General features: G+C 45.8%; 1 protein-coding gene across 1 annotated transcript; it reads left to right on the forward strand.

Moving 5' to 3' along the window:
- The first annotated feature begins 13736 nt into the window (after positions 1 to 13736).
- LOC121974677 (proline-rich receptor-like protein kinase PERK3) lies at positions 13737 to 16063 on the forward strand. Its single transcript, XM_042525835.1, has one exon. The coding sequence runs from the start codon at positions 13827 to 13829 to the stop codon at positions 15777 to 15779; it is 1953 nt and encodes a 650-aa protein (XP_042381769.1). The 5' UTR covers positions 13737 to 13826; the 3' UTR covers positions 15780 to 16063.
- Positions 16064 to 22248: the final 6185 nt, after the last annotated feature.

The following is a 22248-nucleotide window of genomic DNA, read 5'->3' on the forward strand; positions in this document are numbered from 1 at the left end:
GCAGTTCAATAATAGTTCTCTAGTGGAATGAATTATTATTGATAAAATTAAGTTGTGTGTTCGGGGCGAACACGGGATGCTTAATTTTATCGGGAGACCAAAACCAATTCCTCCTCTCGGTCCCTATCGTAGCCTCTTAATTATAGAGTACTATACCCACCTATACCCACCTTCTTACCCATCCCATAGGGGCCGGCCAAGCTAGCTTGGAGACCAAGCTAGGGCCGGCCAAAGTTTGGTTCATGGGTGCTTCAAGGTGGCCAGCCCTAGCTTGGGTTCAAGCTTGGTGTGGTCGGCCCAAATTAAAATAAAAGGATTTTTATTTTTAAAATTTTTCTTATGTGGATAACATGATTTAAAAGAGAGTTTAAAAATTTAAATCTTTCCTTTTATAAGATTCTACAAAAGATTAAGAGAAGAGCTAAATCTCTTTCCTTATTTGTAGATTAAAAAGTTGATTTTAATTTTGGTAAAAACTTTCCTTTTAACCATGTTCATGATTTAAAAGAAAGTTTAAAAAACTAATAATTATCTTTTATTAGTTTCTACAAAAGATTAAGAAAAGATTTGATATCTTTCCTTATTTGTAGATTGAAAGGAGATTTTAATTTTTAGAGATAACTTTCCGGAAATTATCCACATGTTTAAAGAAAGATTTAATTTATAAAATTTCCTTTTAACCAATCATAAAGGGATAAAAATTATTGGAGAAATTTTTTATAAAATTTCCGAAAGCAAATAAGGAAGTTTTAATTTGTGTTTAAAATTTTTATTTGCTTGGAGATTTGGTGTGGCCGACCATTGTAGTAATGAGAAGAAAAATTATTTTTAATTAAATAAAATTTTCCTTTTCATGGCAAAAGAATTAAGGAAGTTTTTATTAAAATTTCCTTATTTGCCAAGACCAAGGATTATAAAAGAGGAGGTAGAGGAGCCTTCATGGGTGAACAACCTCTATTCTTTTCCTCCCTCTCTTCCTTGGTTTTGGTGGCCGGCCCTATTTCTCTCCTCTCCTCTTGTTGGCCGAAACCTATCTTCTTGGTGGAGCTCTTTTTTGTGGCCGGATCAAGGAAGGAGAAGAAGAAGAGAAAGCAAGCCTCGTCTCTAGCATCCCTTGGAGCATTGGTGGTGGCCGAAATTCTTCATCCTTGAAGAAATTTATTGTGGTCGAAATCTAGAAGAAAGAAGGAAGGTGGAAATGTGGTTCTCATCTCGGAAGATTGTTGTCCACACAACGTCCGAGGTTAGAAGAGGAATACGGTAGAAGATCAAGAGGTCTTTGTATTCAAAAGAAAGGTATAACTAGTAATGTTTTTCCGCATCATGCTAGTTTTATTTTTTTGTAAAAATACCAAATACAAGAGGCATGTGATTCTAGTATTTCGAATTTGTTTTCGATGTTGTGTTCTTTTATTTTTTTTTTCTTGTGATTTGATTGTTCTTTTCGGTTGACCTAGAGTTATTTAAGGAAATTAAATATTAGCTTTCCTTAAAAGGCTTTGTCTAGTCGGTGGTGGTTGTTCCCATATCCAAGAAGGTCATGTGCCTTGCCACGTCAGTACTGGAAGCCAATTTTGGAAATAGATATTTAATTGTCTTCGTAACCTAGGTGATTTGGATCAAACGTATTAAGTTTCGCAGGAGATCCAAGTCTAAACCTAAAAGAACAAATAAGTTAAACTTAGGATCAAACGTGTAAAGTTCCGCAGGTGATCCAAGTTTAATTTAAAAGAACACATGGTAGTTAGGAAAAGGTTCAGACCTTTGTACAAAATTTTTGTACAGTAGAACCATTAGGCTTTCCGAGTAGCAACCAACATTTCGAACATGATCATTGATTCGGTGGGCCCGCCCGACAAAAGATCAAGGTGGACAGCGCCCCGGGAGTTCGTCCGATCGGGTGACCCATCTGCCAGATCGGCGCGGGGGATATCCAACCCGACACTACGACAGCTTGGCTAAATACCGAGCTTCCGACGCTCAAGAGGCCCAAGTATGGAGGAACGGAGGCCGAGCGGTCGTCCCGCTCGGCCGAACAGCGGACACATCCCCGACCAAGTAGGCATGGCTCCCTCCCTCGACAAGACGGAGCCGAGACAGCGGACCATCGGCCGAGCGAACATCACGCTCGGCCCGGCCATGATAACAGCCAGACAGCAAATTGGCCGAGCGGCTCTCCCGCTCGACCCAATAACGGACAAAAGGAGCAGCTGGTGATATCCTTCTAGGAACTCGTGTTACCGACAAACGGCATGACTGGCGACATGGCCAGGCAGAGGATCGTACGGTAGAAGCTTCCGCTGTCGTGTCAGAGATATGCTCAGGTTGTTAAGGTATGGTGTCAGAGACACTTTACTGCCACGTCCTTTCATGGTAATCTTTGAGAGGCGTGCACACCTCGATAAGCGTGCACGCGTGCTCCCAAGTGCTCTATATAAGGAGCCCCAAACTTCATCGGAGGTATGCTCATTCTACTGCAGCTACTATTACGCTGCTGCTCTCATTTCTCTACTTCACTTCTTCACCGGAGATTTGACTTGAGCGTCGGAGGGCCATCGCCTGGAAATCCCTCCTCGGCTCGGCATTGACGTCTTATGGTTGCAAGTCCACATCAGCAGGAGGCTCACGCAGAGTCAACAGGAGCTTCACATCCCCAGCATCCATCTCTTCGATTCGGACAGGATCAATCATATTTGGCGGCATATGTGGGAACTTAACCTGCATCTAAGTTGAGAAGATGGAGGATGCTGGACGACTCACAACCGTGACGCTCACCAAAGAGGAGCTCGACATGCTCATGTAAGCCCGAGCGGCGAAGATGTTCGAGCAGCAGCAACAGCAGACACTAGCCGATTGGCTAGTACAACAGCCGACGACGTCGGCAGCAGGAGGACGAGCGGAACTGGAAGACCGACTGGAACCCATTTCTAAATAGGGGCAGAATAAAGGTCCGATCGGCACACAGGAAGCGTCGCCCGCGCCCATCCCATTTCATCGCGCCTTGTTCCAAACCCCCTCAGAGATAGCTCAGGCGAACCAGGAAAGGGGATCATCTTTTGACGACGCTCCTGTTCGGGATGCGCAAAAAGGAAAGGCGCCTAGAAGTCATGCTTTGCCCATGTGGATCAATCTGTAGTTCTCCCAGACGATCTTGTGTGACCCCTACCCGGCACTATACCCCACTGGTGATAAGGAAATACAACGGAATGACCGATCCAAATGATCATCTGGATAAGTTTGATAATGCGGCCATGCTGCACCAGTACACGGATGGGGTGAAGTGTCGAGTCTTTCTCACTACTCTCTCCGGATCGGTGGAGCACTGGTTCCGAAGACTGCCGTACGGATTCATACGCAGCTTCAAGGATTTTCGAGCTGCGTTCCAGCACTATTTGCCAGCAGCCGACGCTATCAAAAGACGAACGTCAGCCTCTTTACCCTAAAGCAGGGGCCCAAGGAAGTGTTCCGAGTGTACATCAGGTGCTTTAACCAAGTAGCCATGAATATCCCCTCGGTCTCATCCGAGACAATGAAGAACGCCTTCACTCAAGAGCTCAACGAAGGAGAATTCTTCCGGTCGCTCATCAGAAAGCCGCCCAGAGACTTCGACCACCTGCTCAGGAAGGCCAATGAATACATAAATGTGGAAGAAGCTCAAGTAGAAAAGAAGAAGGAAATACCGGTTGAGCCTGCGCCAGCGCCTGAGCGGTGACCGACGAGCAGCCACCAACCACCCAAAGGGCCAAGAGTAGAGGGAGCGCGGCCACATCAGGAGACTAGGACACATGTCGTGCAGCATGTGGCCTCCACCGTTGGCCTACAACGTCATCTTGGGTCGACTGGCCCTCTACGAATTTCGGGCAGTGGTGTCTACATACTTCCAAAAGATAAAGTTCCCGGTGGACAACTGGGTAGGCGAAGTCAAAGACGATCAGTTGGCCGCTCGGCGATGCTACGTTGAGATGGTCAAGTCCGAAGCGAGGAACGCTCGAAAGAATCTGCACCTGGAGATGAACACAATTACTGAAAAGCTTCCTACATTGGTGTACGAAGAAAAGGAGGTTTAGATCCACCCCAACCGAACGGAAGCAACCACATTTATCACCGCCGACCTGGAGGGGGAGAAGAAGGCAGAGTTGGTCGCCTGCCTGAGACAAAATCATGATGTGTTTGCATGGTTGACAATGAGCTTCATGTCTGACCAGATGCTCGGCCGGTGAAGTAAAGAAAGAGGGATTTTAGCGCGGAGCAAAATTTGATCATCCGAGTGGAGATAGAGAAGTTGCTAGAGGTCGGCCATATTAGGGAAGTTCAATTCCCGAGCTGGCTAGCCAATGTCGTGTTAATCTCCAAGTCAGGCAATAAATGGCGGGTCTGCATAGACTTCCGCTATTTAAACAAGGCATGCCCAAAAGACTTCTATCCGTTACCCAAGATAGACCAGATGGTGGACTCAACGGCGGGCTGCGAGCTGATATGCATGCTCGACGCATACCAAGGTATCACCAAGTGTCGCTCGCCCGAGAAGACCAGGAGATGGTCAACTTTATTATGGCCGACGAAACGTACTACTACAACGTCATGCCGTTCGAACTCAAGAATGTCGGAGCCACTTACCAAAGGTTGATAAACAAGGTGTTTCGACGGCAGATCGGTCGTAATATGGAGGTGTACGCCGACGACATATTAATAAAGTTCCTCCAAGCTACTGACCTATGTGTAGATATCGAGGAGACATGCCTAACGCTGAGGGCTTACAGAATAAAGCTGAACCTGAGCAAGTGTCTGTTAGCCGTAAAGAGTGGCCACTTCCTGGGTTACATCATCACTGAGCCGGGCATTGAAGCCAATCCAAGCAAAGTCAAAGCATTGCAAGACATGTCGCTGCCTCGAAACTTGAAGGACGCTCAACAGTTGAAAAGTCGGATCACAGCGCTGTCCAGATTCATATCAAAGTCGTCCGACCGGAGCCTGCCATTCTTCAAAGTGCTTCGCTGAGCTATAAAATTCCAGTGGGACGCCGAGTGCAATCGGGCATTGGAAGAGCTTAAGGTTGGGTCGGCTCTAGTTAGGCAGGATGGCCAAGAGCGACAGCTTGTATACTTTTTAAGCCATATATTGAAGGATACAGAGTCTCGCTACATCGGTCTGGAAAAGTTAGCTTATGCTTTGATTCTCGTCGCTCAGAGGCTTCGTCCATATTTCCTCGTACACTCAATCATTATGCTGACTAATAGCTCCTTGATACAGGTTCTTCTCAACCCTGAGGCATCAAGAAGGCTGATCAAATGAATGACCGAGCTGAGTGAATTCGACATACAATATCAATCCCAAGCGGCAATCAAGGCTCAGGTCTTGGCAGATTTCATCATAGAGGTCCAGAATGATAAACTGGAGGTAATGTGAAAGATATATGTTGACGGCTCGTCCACTCGGCAAGGTATTGGAATCGGTATATTGATTATCGCACCACGGGAAGACCGGATGCAGCTTTCCGTTCGGCTTGACTACCGCACCACTAATAATGAAGCTGAATATGAGGCATTGATAGTCGGCTTACAGGCAGCCCGGCATGTGTGAGTCGTTAAAGTCCTCATCCACTCGGACTCTCAATTGGCCGCTCAGCAGTTATTCGGGACGTTCGAGATAAGCAACGCTCGACTCAGGCTCTATGCAGAAGTCTTCAAGAAGCTGAAGATCGACTTTCAGGAGGTCATTATATAAAAGATCCCCCGATGGGAGAACCACACGGCAGATGAGTTGGCAAAATTAGCCAATTCATTATCACCGATCGTCATAGAGCAGTCGATCGAACATGTCTCGCTCGTGGTACACATTGATTGAATGGAAGGAATGACCTTCCCTAATGACTGGAGAACGACTTTGATAGAGTTTCTATGATCGGGAGTTACACCTGCCGATCAGAAAGAAGCTCGCTTGCTGGTCAGACGATTCACTTTGATTAGGGATCAACTTTATAAGAGAGTCTTCTCCAAGCTCCTACTCAAATGCATCGGAAGATATCGAATACATTCGACGGGAGGTACACTAAGATTCTTGCGGAGGTCATCCGGGCGATCGTGCATTAGCTCGGAAGATACTCCTGGCCGAATATTTTTGGTCCACCCTCTAAGAAGACGTCGCTCAGACGGTGGCCACTTGCTTGTCCTGCCAAAAGTATCACAACATTTCGCACCAACCGATCGAGGAAATGAAGGAATCCACAGTATCTTGCATGTTCGACCAATGGAGCATGGATATCGTTGGGTCATTCCCCATGGTGACAGGTCAGCGGAGATTTTTGCTCATCGCTGTGGACTACTTCTCGAAGTGGGTGGAAGTCGAGCCGCTATGAAGAATAACCGAGCATATGATCATTAAGTTCGTGTGGCAGAACATCATATGTCGGTTCAGCATCCCACGTCGGCTCTTATCAGACAATGGGAGACAATTCGCCGGTTAAGGTCTCAGAGAGTGGTGCAAGAGTTATGACATCCAACAGGAATTCACCTCTGTGACCTACCCCTAGGGCAACGAACAAGCCGAAGTCACTAATCGGGAGATCCTTAGAGTTCTGTGTGCTCGGCTCGACCACGCCGGAGGCAGCTGAGTCGACGAGCTCCCCAGTGTATTGTGGATCCTGCGCAAGACCCCGAAGGAGGGCACCGGCGTAACCCCCTTCTACTTGATATACGGTGGCGAAGCAGTCGTCCCCATGGAGGTCGGAGTAGAATTCGATCGGGTGTAGTACTACGATAAAGGAACGCCGAACGGAGACTCATGGAGCTCGACTTAGTGGATGAAACGCGGGCGAAAGCAGCTGTTCAGCTAACGACGTACCGACAACGGATGAAGTAGAACTACAATAGAAGGGTGATCCCGAGGTCCTTCCAGGTCGACTGTCTCGTATGGAAGAAAGTGAAGTCGGTCGGCGACGTCACCAAGCTCGAAACCCCATGGGTGGGACCTTTCAAGGTCGTGCAAAAACTCCATTCAAGCGCTTACTACTTGGAGGATGAGAGGATTGAGAGGTCGTGGAGCGCGAATCATCTCCAACCCTATAGGGCCGAATGAGAGGTGCGCAAATAAATACATGTATTTTGTATGTTTCCTGAACGCAGGACAAATATGAATAAAAGCGAAGAATGCCACTCTTAAGATGCATCTTCTCCAACGGTCGAGCGATGACCTTAAACCCTCGTCTTCCCCAATGGTCGAGCGGCGACCTTAAACCTTCGTCTTTCCCAACGGTCGAGCGGCGACCTTAAACCCTAGGCTACATCAACAGTCGAGCGACGACCTTAAACCCTCGTCTTCCCCAACGGTCAAGCGGCGACCTTAAACCCTAGTCTACATCAACGGTCGAGTGACGACCGTAAACCCTCGTCTTCCCCAACGGTCGAGCGACGACCTTAAACCCTCGTCTTCCCCAATGGTCGAGCGGCGACCTTAAACCCTAGTCTACATCAACGGTTGAGCGATGACCTTAAACCCTCTTCTTCCCCTAACGGTCGAGCAGCGACCTTAAAACCTCGTCTTCCCCAACCGTCGAGCGGCGACCTTAAACCATAGTCTACATCAACGATCGAGCGGCGATCTTAAAATCTAGTCTACATCAATGGTCGAGCGGCGACCTTAAACCCTCATCTTCCCAAAGGTCGAGTGACAACCTTAAACCCTCGTCTTCCCCAACGGTCGAATGACTATCTTAAACCCTAGTCTACATCAACGGTAGAGTGATGACCTTAAACCCTGGTCTACATCAACGATCAAGCGGCAACCTTAAACCCTGGTCTACATCAATGGTCGAGTGACGACCTTAAACCTAGGCTTCCCCAACGATCGAGCGGCGACCTTAAATCCTAGGCTTCCTCAACGGTCGAGCGGCAACCTTAAACCCAAGTCTTGCCTAGTTTTCATCAACGGTCAAGGGCGACCTTAAACCCAAGTCTTCGCCTATTCTTCATCAACGGGCAAGCGGCGACCTTAAACCCTAGTCTTCGCCTAGTCTACATCAACGATCGAGCGGCGACCTTAAAACCTAGTCTTCGCCAACGGTCAAGCGGCGACCTTAAACCCTCATTTCGGTAAGTGGTCAAGCGATGATCTTATAACTCAAGAATGATGAACGACCGACCACGAAATACGGTGACTGTTTAGGACCATTCTTCAAAGTACTTCGTGACCAAGCGGAAGGTTATAGAGTTGTAATAAGCAACTTTAAAAATAAAATGGATTGATCGGCTAGATAGACTAGTCGTTGCCGATCAGAGGAGTCACGAGGCCATGAGTTTATGTAAAGTTCGAGAGATGAGTTGAAAAAAAAAATAATAGAGGGAGATAAAGTTTAGCCGAACGAGCCAACATTCATTGAAACTTCAAAATTTTACAAAAGAAGAACTCTCAACCTCACTCAAGGTAATCTAAGCATCATCGGGCAGGGATTTGGTCAGCTTGTTCCGATTGATAACCTTACTTGTCAAAGCGACGGGGAGGTAGCCGCCTTCCCTAAGTTGGTTGAGCGTCCCATCAATTGCAAGATCAAACAGGCGAAGAGCCCGATCGGCGACCTTGTCATTGAAAGCATCCGAAGGGATGTAGTTCCTCTTCATAGCCTCAAATCGGCTAGGCTCGGCGTCTTGATAATTTTTCAAGGACTCTCAGGAGGCTTCCAGCTCGTCCTTCGCGGTGGCTAGCTCATTATCTTTTGCGGAGAGTTGGCCTCAAAGGTTAGTTTCTTCAGTCGACCAGCTCTTCCGTTCGGCAACCAGGAAGTCTTCGGCTTCTTTGAGTTTCTTAGCGAGGGGTCGGACCTCTTTATTCTTCAAGTTTAGGTCTTCAATGGCTTAGAGTTTCCTCGCATTGGCCTATTGGATCTTGGCGTCAAAAGTGATGACATGCTTATGAAGCTAAGCCAGTAGAGTGGCATGCTTTGCGCTTTTTCCCCGCTCGACCTCGAGCAGCATGGTGCTCTTCGCCAGATCGGTCTTCAGCTTCGCCACCTCAGCATTTGTCTGCTCTTGAGAGGTGGAGGATTGACCGCCTGACGCCTTCAACTTCTTGACTTCCTCCTCCAAGAATGCAAGTCTCTAGCACATGGTCAGACTCTCTACCCAATATTATGAATAATCAGGAAAGTATAAGTGTCAACCAAGGAGAAGTTACGAAGAATATAGAACACTTACCCTAGTGGACATTTGGGTATGGTTGTCCGCAAGCGCCCCCGGAGGCATCATCGTTGCACGGGCTCGGGCGTCAGCACATATTTATGCGAGCGACCCTTGAATGATTATTTGGTATTCGGGGGCCTGGGATTCAGCGCTCGCCGACTCGCGTCATTCTTTAGTCGACAGATGAAGAACCGTCGTTATATGGCACTGACCGCTCAGAGCTGACTGGGTCGATGTCGCTCGTCCGGACGGCCGAGATGAGGATGTCGGGCGGATGCCGAATTTCTTGACCTTCGATGGTGGTGGCATGAAGGCAACCGACGGCGCACAGACAATCCCTTGTGGCAGATCGGATAATGATGGTGTCTGATCAGACGACGTGAGGGCCGCAGTCTCTTGAACTAGCGCGGGGGTCGACGTTTCAACCTGTTCGGCGGATCGCACCACTGAGGATGCGGAGTGTGATGAAGGCTCCTCCTGGCGCCTCTTACACCTGATCAGCGACCCCCTCAACTTGAATAACTAGATGCTGTTCGGAGGGAGTTAGTGATCCACCAGCCGCTCCATCGCTCACCAAGACTGAAGTCGCTTCGCTCTCGTCTTGTGGATCTTCTTGAGAGCCGATCGGCTGCAAACTGTGACTTTCTAACTCCTCCACAGCCACCGCATTGATCACGGCATCTGCAAGTTTAGCCTTGCCGGCCAGACACACACATAGCATGACTTTGACTGCAAAAGAGGAAGAAAAATCAGTTATAATCAAAGGAAGGAGTGAAGAAGTTGCATACCTAGGTTGGGCGGAAGTCGGGTACGAATCAGACTCAGGCCGAAAATGTAGAGGACACTCTCCAACAATAAGTTGTGGATGTCATACTTCTGACCAGCCAACATTAAAGCTGTGTTGAGGTAGTCCGATCGGCTCTTGCACTGTTTCAAGGGAGATTGACTTGCCACTTCGAGCTGCCAATGGGTCGAGAAGTCTGGCCGCTCGGGAAGGCGTACAAAAAAGAAGTATTCCCTCCAATGTTTGTTGGAGGTCAGCATTTTGTCAAAGAAACTAAGCCCACTCAGGCTTGGAAAAGAAAAGTCCTCGGCTCAGACAATTTCGGATAATAAAAATAGTGAAAAATCTGGGGAGTGAGAGGAATATCGTGCAGGCAGAACAGAACAACTACCCCACATACCAATCGAAAGGAGTTCGACACTAATTGATGAAGGAAGATACAGAAGTATTTACAAACAACGGGAAAGAAGGGGTGAATAGGAAACCACAGACCGGTGGTAAACTGATCCCTAAAGAAGGTAAGATAGCCGGGCGACGGAGAGTTTGGTCGGTCGGAAGGAGAAGGAAGGACAACTTTGTACCTAGAAGGAAACTCAAAAGTAGTTGTCAAGCTCTCAACATCCCCGACGTCAAACCTGGACTCGGTAGAGGTGTATCAAAGCCTAGGGACGCCGACAGGAGGCTGTGAAGAGCTTGCCATCGAAACTAAAGCTTAAAGGAAAATAGGGAAGAAAGGTGACTTGGAAAAGAGGATCGTATGAGCAACGAACAACTTCAATCAAAGGAAGACGAGGGCTTACTAGAGAGATCACAAAGATTGCCAGAAAAGGAAGGCAATGGAGCAAAGCGCAGTGTCACCGAGAGGCTTGTAGGTGAAGACGACAAAGCAAAGTGAAGAAGACGGAGCAGGCGATGTTTATAAACCACGGGGCCGACCGACCAGAGCTGTCTGATCTAGGTCGCGGAAACCCAAGCAGAAATCAGACCGATGAATTTGAATCATCAAATGTCACATCGCCAGCGGATATCCGCCTGTCACGTCAAGCGTGCAGCGACAGCAAGCGGGACACGTGGCACCTCGCCACGGGCCGACATTTAATGAGGACAATTAAAAAGCATGAGAACGCGCTCAACCATAATGCGCAGAGATTTGCATGATTTCTCGGAAATATGGGTGACGTAAGTCTGGATCACGCTCGCCCAAGGCATCACAAGAAGAGATTTCCAAGTATGAATGTCAGTTGTGCCGATCAGCTTAAGGGAGCAGACTGATGGACGAACAACAATCTTCAATCGCCCGACCGGCAGAGAGCGATCACATAGCCGACCGTTGCGCCATGTTAGCATATCAGAAACCAGGGAATGTCGAAGCCGATCGGGTGGAAAGCTTCACAGACAATTTTGTCCAGTCAGTCGGACTTGCAGCCTCCTTCGACTAGACTTGAGGGGAGGCATGTGATGTGGTAATAAGGAGGGGCCCTACCCTGTGGAGGATAGTTGTCACGGTGGAGGTCAAAGTCAAGACGATCAACGCTTAGATATCATCGGCCGGTTGGGCGATCAATGCTGAGATATCATCGGCCAGTTGGGCGATCAACGCTGAGATATCATCGGTCGGTCGGGCGATCATGTCCCGACTGGGGGAGAAGGGTTTGGTCCGACCTCGCCTTTGACATGGGGAGGTGTTAAAATGATCGACACTTAATGGAGTATTGGACGCTAGATAGAGAAAGAAACGGTGTGCAGAAGCCGAGCCGAGCAGCTACCCTGCTCGGCCAGGCAGCAGGACTCGACAAGCAGAGTGAAACTTCGGCCGAGTGGACGTGACACAAGCACAGTGGGATTCTAGCCGAGCGGACGTAACACAAGCACAGTGGAGTTCCAGCCGAGCGGACGCGACACAGACATAGTGGAGTTCCGGCCGAGCAGACGGGACATAGGAATAACGAAGTTCCGGCCGAGAGGCCAACTCGCTCGACCTAGCAGCATACTCTCTCTATTATCCATCGACATCCTTTTGGGAGGTAGTGCCGCTGACACCGGGCATGGACAACCAAAAGATCGTACGACGAAATCTTTCACTATCACTTCAGAGATATGCTCGGCCTGTTAAGGTAGTGTGTCAGAGATACTTTATTGACAAATTTTTTTAGGAAAAACTTTGGGAAGCGTGCTTGCATTGGAGAGCGTGCACGCGCGGTACAGGAGCTCTATATAAAGGGGAGTCCAAGCATCAGCGGAGGTATGCAATACGCGATATACACTGTTCTCGCTACTGCTCATTCTTGTTCCTCCACCTTCTACTTCATTGTCAGTGACTGACTTGAGCACTGGAGGGCCAACGCCGGGGACCCCTTCCCTGACTCAGCACTGACGTAATCTGTGTTGCAGACCGGAGGTAAATCTACAGGCGGTCAGTGGGAGTGCCACATCCCCAGCTTTCCATCTCGTTGACTTTTGGACATGATCAGTACAGATTCTAGCTCGACTCTTTAGGTGTAGTTGAGCTGGGTGAGAACTATAGTTTTATGGTGGGTAGCCATTACAAAGATGCAACAATAAAGAAAAAGTGTAAGTATTTCATAGTAGTTTTGATGTAATCAACTAAGTTAAGTTAGGTCCTGTTGTGTTTTAACCCTTGTGTCTAAGTATGCAGGAACTTAGGAGCATAGGAAGTCGAGTGAAAAACGCAGCTAGTGAGAAGGACGACACAAGAGAGAGTTGACCGACTCAGTATGTCTGAGGGACGAGGTGCTGCAAGAGGCGCATGATGTTTTCGAGGGACGAGAAGCCGGAGCGAAATGTTGCTAGAGAATGACAGAAAATGGGCTCAGATGAGCTCTATTCCAGATGATTGAAATCACCCAAGCGAGTGTAAGTCGGAGCCGAAGACCAGGAGGAAAGTTAATCGGAGGTTGACTGTGCTCCGAGTGCTCAGACCCAGGGCACCCAAGGCGCATGCCTTGGTCGAGCTAGAACAACTCGGTCCGGGTGCTCGGAACTCTTTCGAGTGCCCATACCAAAAACTTTATCAAAATACGATGTGGCGCGATTTGTTGCGATGAAGATAAAATTTTATCCCCCTTCAAGGGTCTGAAACCCTTCCAATTGTCCCGATAAGGGCTATAAATATAGCCATGATCCCAGTAGCTAGAAACTTGTAATCAATTCATTTGTCTATTCTACTACTGTGTAAACTGTCAACGCTGTAAAAGACTTCTCCGCCTGAAGGAAACTTTGATAGTGAACTTTAACGACCTTTGATTGGTAATCATATAATTATAAATTAAGTAATCTCTTTATTTTTTTTATCAGTTTGTTAATTATTGTTTTATATAAGTGTTAGTTTAATAAAATTATAAAGTTCAAAAAGAAATTTTATATCTTTTATTTTTATACAGGACTATTTACCTTCTTAGTCGGTCGCTAGAGGATCAACAGAAGGAAACTATGAGCAGTTACAATAAATTAAGAAACATGGAAACTAATAGAACCAAACGACCTAAATTTAGAGGAAAAAACATTAAGTAAGAACCATCGATCGACTAAATTTAAAAAGTATTGTTTAAAGTTTTTTTTTCCATGATTTAGTTAGTAGAGTAAAAGATCGTGATTAATAAAAAATATAAATATTTTTAAGTAAAAAAGAATAAATGTTATTTTCTTATTTATTTGTAAGTAATTACTCTATTAATATCGTCCTGTTATCCCTCAACTCTCCATCCGTATTTGGTCGGGTTGAATGGGTCAAAGAGTTTCATTAGGCAAACAAAAATTAATTCAGCATTTAATTAAATAATTGAGGTTCAACAACATTCGTCGAAAAGAAGTCAGCAGTCAACGCTAACGGCACTAGACGACAACGGGGACGGATGGCTTTCGCCTCATCGCCTCCCGTGAATTTACTCATTCTCACTGCCTTCCAATCTTTCATTTCTCAGTCAACTCCACACCACCACACACTCGCTGCCGCCGGAAAAATGCCCCTTTGCCTGTTCCTCGCCGCGCACTTCCTCATCGCCAGTGTATCTGCCGTCGCAGCCGGCATCTGCCCCTACGACTTCTCCTCCTCCATCCCCATGATCCCTCCCGCCTGCTACGCGAACGTCTCCACCCCCTCCGCCACCAGCTGCTGCTGGTACGTCTACATGGCCATGGCTTACGCCGCCGTCCGCTACGGAAACCTCACCGGCGTGGCCTTCCTCCCCCCGGAGACCGCCTCCGCGTGCTCCGCCGTCTTCGCCGGCGACATCGTCAGCGGCGGTCTCGTCAAGCCCTCCCTCCTCTCCAGCTCCAACTGCGACGTCCGCTCCTCCCTGCTCGCCGCCTCCGGCGGCCCCTGTCAGTTCCCCACCGTCCGATCCATCCTCTCTACCGCCGATTTCTCCCGCGCATCGCGCTTCTGCGCCTCCGCTGCCGCCGGTAACCTCTCCCTGGACGCGTCCGCCTGCTCCTCCTGCCAGAGCGCTGTCATCTCTGCTACTTTCAAGCTGCTGGACGTTACCAAGACCAAGGAGTTCGTTCCCTGCGGAGTTGCAACCACGCTTGCGATCTGGTCCTCTTGTCCTCCATCCCCTTCTCGTTTCATTTCCTACGCCGGTTGCATGCTCCAAGTCCTCGAAAACGTCGCCGGCCTCGGCACAAGCAACCTAGTTCCCTCCCCTCCGCCGCCTTCTCCCCTCTCCACGTCGTCCTCTTCCAACTCCAGATCCATCAAAATCGCCCTCGGCTCTGCTTCCGCCGGCCTCCTCTCTCTCGCCGCCATCATCTTCCTCTCCTTCAAAATACGCCGGCCAAGGGTCGGCACATCCGATACGGACGACCTCAAGCACCCTCTTCCACCGCCGTCGCCTTCCGCGTCCCTTCTCCCCACTGACGGCTTCTACATCTTCACCAAGGCGGAACTGATGGCCGCCACGAAGGGGTTCGACGAAGGTCTCCTCCTCGGTCAGGGCGGCGCCGGCAAGGTCTACCTGGGAAAGCTCCCTAGCGGGCAGCCCGTGGCCATCAAGCGCATCAACCGAGAGCGCAAGGTGGCCGAGTTCTACGCCGAGGTCGCCATCCTCGCCAAGCTCCGCCACCGCAACCTCGCCACGCTAGTCGGCTACTGCCTCGGCGAGCGGGAGCATTCGCTGGTGTACGAGTACATGGCGGGCGGCAACCTCGCGCGCGCTCTCTCATCCGGGGAACTGACTTGGCGGCGTAGGTTACAAGTGGCCGTCGATGTGGCAGAAGGGCTCGCCTACCTGCACGGCCATCCGGAGGGGGCAGTCATCCACCGGGACGTCAAGCCTACGAACGTGCTGCTCACCGAGGCCGGGCTCGCGAAGCTGTCCGACTTCGGCGTATCGCGCGTGGTGCCTCCAGGCGATGGCCACGTGTCCACGGAGTTGGTAGGGACAGTGGGCTACGTCGATCCGGAGAGTTTCCCGGCGGGGCAGGTTTCGGAGGCCACCGACGTGTATAGCTTCGGGGTGGTTCTGCTCGAGTTGGTTACGGGGATGCGAGCGGTTGTGCCGACGCCCACAGGAGGGGTCGAGTCGATCGTCCACGCGGCGCGAGCCTCGGGCAGGCGGTCAGCATCGACCGACGAGCCGCCGGTGGTCGATGACAGACTTGGCGAGGATTGGGATCGGCCCACCGTGATCATGGTGTTCGATCTCGCCTGTTGCTGCGTGCGGCCTCGAAAGGCAGAGCGGCCGAAAATGGTGGAAGTGGCGGCGGTACTAGCAGCTGAGCTTGCCGACTTGGAGGCGCGTTCGGGGGACTTGTCCACGACGACATCGCCGCTGCAAGAGGAGTCCTCCTTCCTCCTTAGCCCTTAATTCTTATGGGATCTGAGCCTAACGATCGATTATACTATGTGGTAAATCTATCATGTGGCAAAAGGTGAAATCGTTCGCCCCCAGCGTCTCCATCGCACCTGATCTAAGGTCATCACGAGGGAGGTAAATTATAGCATCCTGAGCGAGCATGTGGTAAGTGGGGTGAGTTGCACAGGGATCGGGGATTTATGTCCCGACTATCCTGAATTTCGACCCCGTGACCTCATGTGATAAACATCCTACTATATACCAACTCGGATGATCTATGAAGTCTCTATGGTAAATCTATCATGCTGCACGAATTACTACAAAGATAATTGTTAAATGAGGTTGAAATTGCGATACTCTCATCTCGTGAGATATGATTCATTTCAAAACTCATATTCCATTCGACTCCGCTACTAATCGAACTAGAACACACGCATAATGATGTTCAATAAAAATAATAGAAAACGTATGTTGAGTTTCAACTTTTGTTTCTTCCAGCATTAATTCGGAAAAAAAAAAACAATATCCAATTCATAATAGCTGCCTCTAAATGTCATCGTCAGTGTGGTTATAAATCCCTTGTACATCATTTAAGTGAATGTCCTGCGCAACCAGTGAGTCGAATATCTAATTTTTCTATTGGCCAAAGTTGGTTGGAGCTCTCAGAGAGCTTCTTCATTGTCATATTCCTATCAGGTTAAAAAGTAAAAAAATAATTTACACATCTTTCTGTCGGTGTTTGATGAATAAAAGTCAGTTAACTTAGATATTTTTATGATATAATATATTTACCAAGTGTATAGAGATTGAAGAATCTAGAAGACTTGATATCAGGATGAAATTCAAATAAATTTGAGGACCTGATAGTTAAAGTGAAATTCAGATAGGTCAAAAGGTGACTTGATATCTGGCGGGAAGTCCGGCTAAATCTGAGAGGCTTAACAGCAACACACGAGCACGCCCTAAATTGTTAGGAAGTTTTAATAGTATTGTAATTTTCATACTATTGTTTTAAGAGGGAAGTGTAGGTTGTTACACTGTCTCTATCATTGTATTTGATTACCTCTTCTGGTGGTTCTGAAATAGACATTTAGTGAATTACCCATCAATAGGTTCACAGGACCTGAGTCTTGGAGTAGGAGTCATAGAAGGCTCCAAACCAAGTAAAACCGACCAAGTTTTTTCTTATGTTCTTTTCGGTTTAATCTTTCCATTGCGATTTTACTTTAAATTTATAAAATAACTTTGATTTCAAAAACGTGTGATTCCCCCCCCCCCCCCCCCTTTCCACATACTCACGATCCAATAAGTTGTATTAGAGCTTAGTTAATTCTAAATTGGTACAACCATCGATCGAGCAGGGGGATCATTGTTTTTTTAATTTTTGTCGCTTAATTATAACTATACCTTTTCCCACACACTATTTACCCCAAGATGCAGACTTGGTATCCATTTTAAGTTTTCTTTTTCAGTAAATTCATGGCTCAAACCGAGGGATCCAGCATAGTTCGTCCCTCGCTATTCAATGGAGACAACTTCCCCTACTAGAAGAGATGAATGAAAGTATATCTGAAAATCGATTTCAACCAGTGGTTCAGTGTCACTAAAGGATGCAAGACGTCAGTCGATCGCAACACCGGAATTCCAATGGACCCAAGAAATTAGAATCCAGAAATGAAGAAGAAGACCCAAATCGACTTCAAGACCCTTAACACAATTCAATGTGGTCTGACAAAAGAGGAGCTAAACCACGTCGGATCACACGAGAACACAAAGGAGTTATGGGATAAGCTCATAAAACTACATGAAGGGATCAGCGATGCAAAGATAACTAAAAGGAATTTATTTTTAAATAGGTTATTTAACATCAAAATACAGGAAGGAGAGACTGCAAGTCAGTTGCACGCGAGGATCAATGACATCCTCAATGGGCTCCATACAATCGGTCACTAGATTAAGAACCGAGATCTAATAAGGTATACTTTAAATACATTTCCTCAAAATGTATTATAGGCATCCATCGTGGATGCCTACAAAATTTCGAGGAATTTATCTAAATTAAAATTAAATAAATTATTCTATGAATTAGAGCTGCATGAATAGACTAACATGAAACCCGCTGAGAAAGGTATTGCTCTTATTGCAGGATTGTCCAAAGAAAAATCCAAAATTAAGCCAGAACCAGAAGATGTGTATAACTCAGACGCAGATGATGAAGAACACCTAGTAAACCTGGTAAGAAAAATGCTCATTAGGAGAAAGAAAGTGTTGGATAGCTAAGATGCTAGAGGGGGGTGAATAGCGTTTGTCGAAAATCACGATTCAAAACCAATTACGTAATGGAATAAAGAAAATAAAAACAATGCAAACAAAGTCAAGTTTTACTTGGTTTGGAGCTTATGATGACTCCTACTCCAAGGCTCACGATCGTCGATCGTCGATCGCTTTCGTTGGGAAATCACTATTAGTTCGAATAATGAGTTACAAAAATTGAGTATAAGAACTGAAATTAATTGTTATCGAAAAACAAAAAGGAAATTTGAAATCTTTCGTTCTTCAAACTTCAAAGAAGCTTTTGGGTGTCGTCGGAGCCTTTTCGGAGCAGCACACAAGAATGAAAGTTGTAACAGATAATCTTCTGAAATTGCTGGTGGAAGGCCCTTATATAGGCTCATTATGGGCACTTGGACCGCTGTTAACATGGTGATCTCTCGTCGAAACTTGATCTATCAAGTTTATCCACTTCTGGGCGTCCGTACCCCCTCCGAACGCTTGGACCGTTGACGTCAGTTTGGTCAATCGTTGTGCTCCAACTCAACTTGGGATAACTTTTCTAGTCCGGGCTCCTGGACCAACTCCGAGCGCCTGGAGCGCCAGGGTGCCTGGCCAGGCACCTGCTCGGGCGAGCTGGTTCGGGCACCAAGACCAGCTCTAAGCATCCAGAGTCCAGACACCCGAACACCCCTTTTTTAGCAGTCCCTTTCCTGCAAAAAGGAGTTAGTCCAAGTAAATAAAAATATATTTATCCTACAAAATAAAGTTAGCATAACATAATAAAATAGTAGTAGTAATTAGATCTTATCTCCCCGAGACCAGAATTTAGTCAAGGTCTCAATTTAGATTTTCCAAATGGATCTAAGTTGGACCAACGCCTACAGTTCTCTCAACCGTGAACACGTCCTCACTGAATCTCTTTTCTAGTTGCTTACCGCTTACTAACTACAGTCGCTTGACTTGCCTTTGACCGACCAGGTTTTTCCGCCAGTTGTTAGATCTGCAGCTCAACTGGACTTTAGCCAGTTGTTAAATCCCGCGGACCCAACCGGACTTTTCGCCAAATATCGGGTTCCGAGGACCTATCTGGACTTCCTACCAACTATCGGGTCCCGCGGATCTAGCTGGATTTTAGTCTGGTGTCAGGACCTCCGGATGTACCAACTCCTGCACACTTGGTAAAAAGATTAGACTCATACCACATCTAACTTTAACCTATTTGTCATACATCAAAACCAGATTATTAGTGCAACCTGCACCAATAGAAAGATTTCACCTAAAAGGATTTGCAGAAGATCAAGTCTACTCCCAACAACAAGGCAAATGTCACGTGCTTTGGATGCAACAAGAAGGAACACTATAAGGACGATTGCCCGAATCTCAAAAAGAAGAAAGCCCACAAGGCGACTTGGGATGAATCGTTCGTGGAAGAATCAGACAACGATGAACCAAAGCACACTAACTACCTCACACTAATGACATACGGACCAGAATCGAAAAGTGAATCAAAAGATGAGTCTGAATCTGAATCGAGCCACGAGTCCGTACTCATTTCTGAAGGTTCCGACGAGGTACAATCAATTTTAAGCAATTTTTTTTTAAAAAAATAATTGCATGTTTACATAGAAAATTGACTATCTCTGAAAATCAAATAAATGAATTAAGTATAGAAAATAAAATATTTGATGAACAACTAAATTTAACCTCAACAACTGAGTCGATTCAAGCTAGAATCCCAACTCAAGTTGCAAAACTTGAGGAGGACAATTTGAGATTAAAAGGTGAAATAGTTGAACTAAAAAAACTTCTAGAAAAATGCACAACTAGATCCAAGTACCTTGATATGATACTTGGATCACAAAGAACTATGTACAATAAATCCGGACTCAGATACAAGTCTAGATTGACTAAAAAAACCTTTATATCTCCACCCAAAATAAAAATCAAACTAAAGTCTAGGTTCTAAAAGCATGTCTAACTATGCAAGTAGGACTCAATCAATACTATGTACCTAAAAATAAAATACACTATCTAAAATCAAATCAAAATAAACCAAATAACTCAACCTTAATCTCAAAAATCGTCAACAGACTTCAAAGCACTCAACACACTACAATGCGGACTGACGAAGGAAGAGTTGAACCGAGTAGGACCGCACCAGAATGCGAAAGAACTATGGGACAAGTTGATCGAGCTACACGAAGGAGCGAGCGACGCCAAGGTAACGAAACACGATCTCCTTTTAAATAAGTTATTTAATATTAAAATGTAGGAAGGAGAAACCGCAAGTCAACTGCATGCGAGGATCAAAGACATCCTCAACGGACTCCACGCGATAGGCCACCAAATGAAGAATCGTGATTTAATCAGGTACACACTGAATGTCTTTCCACGTAACACCTTGTGGGCATCCATCGTGGATGCCTACAAGATTTCAAAAAATTTATCTAAGTTAAAATTAGATAAATTATTTTGCGAATTAGAATTGCACGAGCAAACTAACACCTGGACCGAGAAAGGTGTTGCCTTATTTGTAGGTTCATCCAAAGAAAGTGTTGGATCCCATGGTGTTTTGATGTGATCAACCAAGTTAGTTGTAACGACCACCCTTCTTACTACTACTACACTCTAAGGATGACCGTTACTTAACTACTAACTCTACTTAACCAGTATGATTAAAAATCACATGGAAACCCTACCGAAAAATTTCGGCAGAGTCTCCCTTGTACCGGTGACCATAAACCAAGATACAAGCATAGTATACATCAGCCATAGGCGGCTGGAACATTTATCAAACAACCACGCAGTTAAATAAGTATCAAACACGCAAATATCTACTTACTAAACTGAACTCATCCTACATGCAATCTAAACAGAATAATCTCAAATGACATGAACTTAAAATATAACTCAAATGTTTACAATACCTAAAATGCGGAAACTAAAATTAAAACTTCCTTTCTAGTCCCAAGGCTTCCATAGTCCTGGCATCACACATCCTTTGAACACCTCCTTGTCTCCTTCCTTTCTATATCTTTTCCTTTCCTGTATCTGCAGTAAGAGGAAGTGTAGTCTATAAGCAAAATTTGCTTAGTAAGCGCTATCTAACTCACAAAATCACGAATGTGCATGTATACGAAAAGAACTAGAAACTATATGCTCTAAAAAGAAATAAAGCATAAACATAACTGCTCATGTCAAACTCATAGCAAAGAAAAGCTAAGGAATCTACTCATGTAATTCTAATAGCTAATCATGCTGCTCATCTAATAGGTAAACATGAAAAACTACCCATCTACTAGATAAACATGGTAGAATAAAGAACTAAATTTACTGATTTTTAGAACTATATGAAACTTATTTCATTTGTTCTAAACTTAATCTTTGATACTTTATGTTTATGTAAAACTCGTTTTACTTGTTCAAAAACTTATACTTATAATACTTCAAAATAATAATCAACTTCTTCTTGGGCCCAGGCGTAGTACCATCTTATGCGCGTTCCCTAATAGGTTGGGGTAGCGAGCCACCAATCCTAAAAGAGCAGACCTCGGTCTACCAGGGCCAAGACCTCGGAATTGGACACCTAGATTTGTTTAACGACAACCTCGGAAGTCGGGTACTAGCCTCTTCTTAAAAGTAAAATACTTATAATCTTAATTACTTCTTCTTTAAATGCCTTGGCATTTTAATAGGCACTTTGGGTGCCAAAAATCCCTAAAGTCTTGACTTTGAGATCTACTTAAGGCCTCGGCCTTTTCTTTCTTTTCTTTATCTTTCTTATACTTTTCTTTATCTTTCTTATATTTTTCTTTATCTTTCTTATACTTTTATTAAACTCAAAATACTGTTAGGGTATCTTTCGTATGCATCTATGAATGAAACTAACTATGTAATACATAATCATGCATAGAATACAAAAGAAATCTACACATACAATACTTATCAAAAATCTGCACTAATGCTTAACAGAAATCTGCATACTAACTTAATAAAAATCTGCATAATAGCTTAACAGAAATCTGCATACTAGCTTAACAAAATCTGCACTTGCTTAACAGAAATTCTGCAAAGAAACTTAACAAAAGAAACATATTCTGGCTAGTACAGATTTTCATCGTCTTTCAAACTTCCTTTCCATAATATGACTAATACATAGCTTATCTGGGATTCACTCAATAAAGATATTATAACTCGTAATCCATTT

This window comes from Zingiber officinale, chromosome 4B, assembly GCF_018446385.1.
Source record: "Zingiber officinale cultivar Zhangliang chromosome 4B, Zo_v1.1, whole genome shotgun sequence".
Taxonomy (NCBI): Eukaryota; Viridiplantae; Streptophyta; class Magnoliopsida; order Zingiberales; family Zingiberaceae; genus Zingiber; species Zingiber officinale.

Bases quoted from the DNA above. Each gene is read 5' to 3' on its own strand.
- LOC121974677 (XM_042525835.1), top strand. From the start codon at position 13,827: ATGGCTTTCGCCTCATCGCCTCCCGTGAATTTACTCATTCTCACTGCC.